Source organism: Bombyx mandarina, chromosome 28, assembly GCF_030267445.1.
Source record: "Bombyx mandarina strain Sakado chromosome 28, ASM3026744v2".
NCBI lineage: Eukaryota > Metazoa > Arthropoda > Insecta > Lepidoptera > Bombycidae > Bombyx > Bombyx mandarina.
In genome coordinates, this window is record NC_143233.1 from 8,119,874 (window position 1) to 8,127,773 (window position 7,900).

The following is a 7,900-nucleotide window of genomic DNA, read 5'->3' on the forward strand; positions in this document are numbered from 1 at the left end:
AACAAGTTTATTCATTATGTAACCATTCATATACCAAAATGAACTTAACAAAACATAGATTCTTATGACACTAAAGTTTATTCAAAATGACCTCCGTGATTTTGAATACAGGCCTTCAATCTGCGCGGCCAGTCGTCTATCGCAGCACGAACGAGGTCCATGTCAATATCGGCGGCTGCTTTAATCAAGGATGTCTTGAGTGACTCCAAATTGGGATGAGGCTTTGAGCACGCCTTTTCCTCCAAGTGTTGCCATATCTTGTAATCTAACGGATTCAAATCTGGACTGGAGGAGGGCCAGTCTTCGTGCCGGATGAAGTCGATTTCACGCGCCGCCAGCCAGTCTTGTGTGCTCTTCGCTCTATGAGCTGGCGCCAAATCTTGTTGGAATATCCAGTGCCTGTTATTTAACATGGTATGAGAAACAGGTTCCACAAGGTTCGTCAGGACTGTATTTTGATACACAACTGCATTCGTTTTTACACCTTTCTCACAAAAATGTACCTCTGTTAAGCCCCAATAAGAAACTCCCAACCATACCATGAGCGAGGATGGAAAATGACCTCGTTGGACACGCGGAATACGGTTGCTCGCTTCTTCACTACTGTGTGCGTACACCTTATCATTTTGTTTGTCGTAGCTCTCTTCTACGGTAAAAATTTTTTCATCCGAAAAAAGAACTTCCCGATATTTTTTTCCCGCGTACCGCTTCAACAAAGCGCGGCATCACTTCAGTCTCAGGTCCATTAGACGAGCATTCAAACGATGTCCTGTTTTTCTTCGATATGCCCAAAACCCTAAGTCTTCATTTAACACCCTTTTCACCGTGGTTCTGCTTAACCCCATCTGAAGGGCCAACAGTTTCTGCTTACGTTTGGGATTTCTTTGAATTCGCGCCTTCACAGCTTTTATCACTGCTGGAGCTCTAACAGACCGAGGGCGACCACTTCTTGACCTGTAATCTACACTAGAGTCTTCATTGTATCGTTTGATGGTACGATAAACGAATCTTTTGGTTATATTCAAATTTTTCAGTATGTTAAAAATTTGAATTGGCGCGTAACCGCAACGATGCAACGCAATAACTGCAACACGGTCTTCTTTAAGCTAATCTTCTTCCATATTTAAAAATTAGTAAAATTCTAAAAGTATATACATTTTTATTTTCATGAACAATTCGAAATTCGAATTCAATAAACTTTTTTGTGGCCAGCATTCTAAAAGAAAAGTTTTTACTGCGTGACAATACTTATGACCTGACTAGTTATATAGATAAAAATAAATCATTCGGAAATCTAGCTACCTCTGCATGTCATTCCAATTATCGGGGACCCCGAACAATCACGTGGGCAGAAACTTTTGGGACTATCCAGGTAGTTTGAGTTTTTTTGTAAGTTTTACCATATTAAGTTTGAAAGGACGGCCCTCTGATAAACTAATCGGGATGGCGCCAACAAAAAGAAGGTTTTTATTGGGTCACATGACGTGTAAAGGGTCTTACGTAAAATCTCATGTTAATTGTCGAAATGTACAATATCACTCCAATACCGCCACTCACCTTGAGACTTGAGGTCCGTGCCTTATTGTTTTAGTAGTTGCGCATATTACATTTTTTTATTACATAATTGTCATGGCGTGTAACCTCATAAACAGGACAAATGGCCTACAAGTAGACATAGACTAAGACAGAGAATTGACAGGTGATTTGAAAAGAAACAAATGAAAAGAATGAGACTAGGAGATGTGTGGAAATGGTAGAGGGGGAAGAGGTCAGCTGAAGAAGACATGGATGGAGTGCGTGAATGACGGGGCAGCCGTTGTAACTAACTATACTTGTGAACTTAGAACTTATATCTCAAGGTGGATGGCGCATTTACGTCGTAGATGTCTATGGGCTCCAGTACCCACTTAACACCAGGTGGGCTGTGAGCTCGTCCACCCATCTAAACAATAAATGTCCAACATAAACAAACACTTGTCTGATCATATCTATCGAATCATATTAAACAATCCAATGCTCTAAAACGAAATCCGCCTGAAACGTCACAAGATAAATGCTATCGTCCGGGGGTAATCCTTAAAAATAGGCTTATAGCCTGGCTTTTGGTTATCCGACATCAACCGTCTGTGATTAAGCGTCTGTTTACCTCTACAGGGTTTTCGGTTTTAGCGTCCGAAACGCGTGATTTACTTCTCCTGGGGAACGTTTACAAATATTTTTGCAAGGCCTAAAGCAAATTTACACTGCCAGCGATTGTGTTTTTGCACAAAACATAAAAAAAAAACTCCTCTTAAACCGAAATAGGAATCGATTTTGAACGGAGTACCTCTCAACTAGGATATTCGTAGTAGTAAGGCATTTACGTGATGACGTCTGTTGGCTCCAAACTGATTGATAAGGGCACAATTAATTCCTCTTGTACTGACATTCTTCGCACTATTATCGAAAGATTTCGCAAAAAAAAAATTGTTAGATAAGTCCTTATAGTAGCTGTAGGTGGCGACTTCCCCCCGGTGAAGATCAAGGGGGGCGACCTGAGGGGGTCGAGGCCGCGCGGCGCGCTACCAGCATTCTAGCGCGCTGGCAAGGAGCATTAATAATAGAGCAACCGGTTGGCGGTGTATCGCGTCTCCGCCCGGCAGGCTGGTTCTGGTCCAGTAGGGTATTCCGGGACACCAGCGACAGCGTCTGGGCGGCCTGACGGGCTGCCGTACCGAGACGGCCGACATTTCAGAGCCTTCGATTCGCCTCGAAGGCTTCATCGGCCGGGCGTCCTTAGGGTGAGCTGCGCCGTCTGGTTATAGTGTTGACCGCGGTAGTCCCCTTACCCTATCCGGGCTCTGACGTCGGAGGGGATCGGACACTTGGGTAAAGTGTGCAGGGGAGTCGTTTAGTGGGTAGGGCCCTGAAAACATCCTTGGGCCCGCGGTCTGGCAGTCGCGGACCAGTCCCACATACCCCGCGCGGCCCCTAGGCGCGCGGATCCCGTAGGAGATTCGGCCCACGGCCCGAAAAAAAAGTCCTGATAGTCAAGCATATTGTGCGTGTAAGGGTAGTTACCACCATCACGCATGCGTTCGAAGGATACGCCACTCATTATTACAATTGAGATCATATAGTATAAGAATTACTGGTGGTAGGACCTCTTGTGAGTCCGGACGGGTAGGTACCACCACCTTGGCTTGGTTTGAAGGGTGGGGCAGCCGTTGTAGCTATACTGAGACCTTAGAACTTATATCTCAAGGTGGGTGGCGCATTTACGTTATAGATGTCTATGGGCTCCAGTAACCACTTAACATCAGGTGGGCTCTGAGCTCTTCCACCTACCTAAGCAAAAAAAAAAAAAGAAAACGTCTTGTGAGTCCAAACTGCATTGACCTTAGAACTTATATCTCAAGGTAGGCATCTATGTTTTAGATGTCTATGGGTTCCGGTAACCACTTAACATCAGGTGGATGGATCAATAGGTCTTCGACACACAAAAAGACGGTAGTTTCGCAAAGTCGAATATTCTCGTATATGGCCTTCCAGACTGTTTATCATTTAAGATCCTCTGAACATGATCACCAAGAACAGGAAGACAGTAGGTAAATTGCAACGAGGAATCTATGTCTAATTTAAGTTCCACCAACAAGTTACTGTTGTGCTAAGCTTAGTGCAATTGTCGGCACTCCGTGGTAGATAAGTCGGTGCGTGTTTTTATAAACCATTAGTTCATGACTAATAAAGATGGGACGACAAACAACACGTGCAAGCATTCATCGAAAATAACACGTGCAAGATAAGAATCGTAAACAACATCGTCCCACCACGATACCTTGCTATAAAAACGCTCCGTTGTTGTCTCTCGAGTTCTTGTATATCAATGATATACCCCGGTCTCCGGAGACCCATCTGGCGCTCTTCGCCGATGACACCGCCATCTACTACTCGTGTAGGAAGAAGGCGTTGCTTCATCGACGACTTCAGACCGCAGCCACCACCATGGGACAGTGGTTCCGGAAGTGGCGCATCGACATCAACCCCACGAAAAGCACAGCGGTGCTCTTCAAAAGGGGTCGCCCTCCGAACTCCACGCTGAGCATCCCCCTCCCGACTAGGCGCGTCAACACCCCCGCCCCCGCCATTCGCCCAATCACGATGTTCGACCAGCCCATACCGTGGGCCCCGAAGGTCAAATATTTAGGCGTCACCCTCGACAGTAGGATGACATTCCGCCCTCACATCAAGACGGTACGCGACCGTGCCGCCTTCATTCTAGGACGTCTCTACCCGATGATATGTAGGCGAAGTAAAATGTCCCTTAGAAATAAGGTGACACTCTACAAAACTTGCATACGCCCCGTCATGATCTATGCAAGTGTAGTGTTCGCTCACGCGGCCCGCATACACTTAAAATCATTCCAAATCATTCAATCCCGTTTTTGCAGGATAGCCGTCGGAGCCCCGTGGTTCGTCAGGAACGTCGACCTCCATGACGACCTGGACTTAGAGTCCACCAGTAAGTATATGCAGTCGGCGTCGATGCGCCACTTCGATAAAGCGGCACGACACGAGAACCCTCTCATCGTGGCCGCCGGTAACTACATTCCCGATCCTGCGGACAGAATGGAAAGCAGTCGACGTCGCCCAAAACACGTCATCTCCGATCCTCCCGATCCACTAACGGTGCTTCTAGGTACTTCAAGCACCGGTCACCGTTCTCGTCGAACCCGTCGCTTGCGACGAAGGGCTCGACGAGTAAATTAACTCTCAGACACAGCCCACTGAGTTTCTCGCCGGATCTTCTCAGTGGGTCGCGTTTCCGATCCGGTGGTAGATTCTGCGAAGCACGACTCTTGCTAGGGTTCGTGTTAGCAACGTCATCAGGTTTGAGCCCCGTGAGCTCACCTACAAAAGTTAGAGTTACGCTGACATAGCCTCTCAAGGCTATCAGCTTAGGTAGGAAAAAAAAAAAAAAAAAAAAACTCGAGTTCAGAAGCGAGCGAGTCGCCGTCTCGGACGGAGCGCTCCTGCGTAATATACGCTCTGAGTTCATTTCTGGTTTTATTGACTTACGAAGACCGCCGCTTACCATGTCGCTACCCGAAAGTGGAAATACTCCAACATATATAGCGTAAAGTAAGCCTGTATGTGTCGGTACTATGTCTTCTTCTGTCAGTTCTGTCGTGAAGCAAACATGTTTTCCGTTTTAAATTATGAGACTAACTGTATACTTACAATACCATGAAAACGTCTCAAGGTGAACGGCGGCAATGAGGTCTGGCGTGAACCAAGGGCGGATCCAGCTTTGGCGCCAGGAGGGGGTCACATAGTCAAATTTAGATGCGTTCATTCCCAAACGTTTGCCATTATACAAAGTTATTATATTAAATTAATTAAATATTGAAGGTATGTAGTTACATAAGATCTGTATGGTGACAAAATATATAAATAAAATCATTATATTCAATTAGTGGTCCACCTAAGTCCTGGAACCAGCTCAGGGGGTGGTCATGACCCCCATGACCCACCTCCCTGGATCCGCCATTAGCGTGAACTCGTTTTACTATTAAAAATAAGTATAAAGCTTATAAAGAAGTAATATAGTGATTTTATATTATAGTAGCCGTACCCGTCCTCTTCGCTGGGCATTTCAAATTAACATTATTATTTCTCACGCCCACAAAGATTCTCATCATTAACGCCTCCGCAACCGGTGTAAGGAGTCCAACACTCATATAAATATTAGCCTATCCATTAAGTACATGTATTTTCTGCATGGATCCCAAGTTTCAAATCAAACGGATGCATTGGTCAGTAGTTATAACGCAATTATAAAAACCACTGTAGATTTATATATTAGTATAGATATATGTAGATGTAAACGGTATACCTATATCTATTTATTGCATGTATGTATTTTCTTAATATTTTGTTAATAGTACACCGTAATGTACCTGTATGTATATTTATCTATTCAGGATTTCTGCAAATAAATCAGTAGAAGAGATCGCTTTTAGCGATAAGACCGCCTATTGTGCAAATATATCTGCTTGTTGACTGTTTTTTTAATGTTGATTGTGTTTTTGATGTGCAATAAAGTATATTCTCTATCTCTCTCTAAAGAACCAATCAAAACTATTACGTAAACGATAAAATATAGATAAATAATTTAAGCCTATGAACTGAATATAGTATAGTAGTTGTTGCCTGCGGCTTCGTCCGCGTCGTCAAGGAAGAGTGTAGTTTCCATTGGGAATGTTTTTTAGAGATAAAAAGTAGCTCGTCACAATACTGACCTAATCCTATGATTTAAAAAAAAAACATGTCAATATGCCGCTTCCTTTCCGCGTAAAAGAAGGACAAACAGACAAGCATGTTTTGTATGCTTGAAATTATAATCTTAAAATAAACAACTTTTTTTTTATTGCCCTTGTAGGCAGACGAGCATACGGTCCACCTGATCGTGAGTGGTTACCGTCACCCATGGACTTCAGCAATGCTAGGGGCAGAGCCAAGCCGCTGCCTACCTAACTATGCAAACTATGAACATGGTAAGATAAACAAAATTAATTTCTATATCAATGCTATATATTATTTAATCATTTAATCAGTGTTAAAAGGATTTTAAAATAAATTTTAATTAATAAAACTACATCATTTATTTAGCACCAAAATCATTGTTACCCCCTTTCATGACCCTTAAGATCTTGCCCTGCAATTCTCGAGGAATACCATGTTTTTCTAATAAATGTCTCCGAACTGTTCTGGTTTTGGCGTACAGGCATCCACATTTAGTACACGAGAACATATATAAGCGATCATGTACGTTATTCATGTGCTCTTTGAGACTTGACAACCGGAAGAACTTCTTCGGACACTGCTGACATTGAAAAGTTTTCTCAGAGTGATGAACCAAATGCTTCTTCCAAATGGCTCGACGACGAAAGGTCAGTCCGCACTTTTCACACGTGAAAGGCCGCTCGCCGGTATGCAATCTCAAGTGTTCGATTAACTTAAATTTGCACGGTGCTTTGTATTGGCAGTGGTTACATTCGACATATTGCCCCGTACCGTGTCGAGTAACTTTGTGTATGTTTAACTCATTGAATACAGGAAATCCTTTGCCACAGCTCTCGCAGATGTATCGGCATCCGTTGTGCCTCTGCATATGGCAATTATAGGTCAACTTGTTGGCTAGAATTTTCTGGCATATTGGACAAGTTAAATTAGTCAATTTTCGTTCTTTTGGTTGTTTTTGTGATTTTTTCGTTGACTCTTTTGAGTTTAGTGTCGGTTTTAGTACGTTTGTTTCCGAATCACTATCGACGCTGTTAAATATATCGTATATGGCGTCATTATTGTTCTGCCTCTTATTATTTATTCGTGATTGGTGAATTTTATAATTTTCTTTTTTAGTTGAACATCTAAACTTTCGTTCTGCTAATTTTGGATTAACTGAGACTTGCTTAGGGTTGATCTTCGTAGTATTATTATTGGTCTTTCTACTATTTATATCAGGAAAATGATTGTTAAACAACGCGTATTGGCATACATTTTCTTTTAGATCTCCATTAGCGGTATTGCTTACTTCAAACAAGTTTTTCAAGCGTATAGCACTATATTCGCATAGAAACTTAAAGCGTATTGCTTGTTTGAGCAACAATAAACAACTTTTGCACATTGCGGTAGGTAAATTATCATTTGTTTTAAGGATAATATTGGCAAAACTTATTACAGACTTCCCGTAGCAACTCAAGCCGTCTGTGTTCTTCTCATCAAATAAACTTAGCATATTTTCAGGTTTCGAATGAGATAAACATAAACGACATATACATTTATACATTTCATCGTAATTATCCATTGAATTTGGATTTTTAGGTCGAATCAAAACAAATAAATACACAATTTCCCGAGT

The 7,900-nt window shown here is 42.6% G+C and overlaps 1 protein-coding gene across 1 annotated transcript; it reads right to left on the reverse strand.

The window, feature by feature from the left end:
• Positions 1-6,586: 6,586 nt before the first annotated feature.
• Positions 6,587-7,900, reverse strand: LOC114250560 (uncharacterized). Its single transcript, XM_028184478.2, has one exon. The coding sequence runs from the start codon at positions 7,844-7,846 to the stop codon at positions 6,644-6,646; it is 1,203 nt and encodes a 400-aa protein (XP_028040279.2). The 5' UTR covers positions 7,847-7,900; the 3' UTR covers positions 6,587-6,643.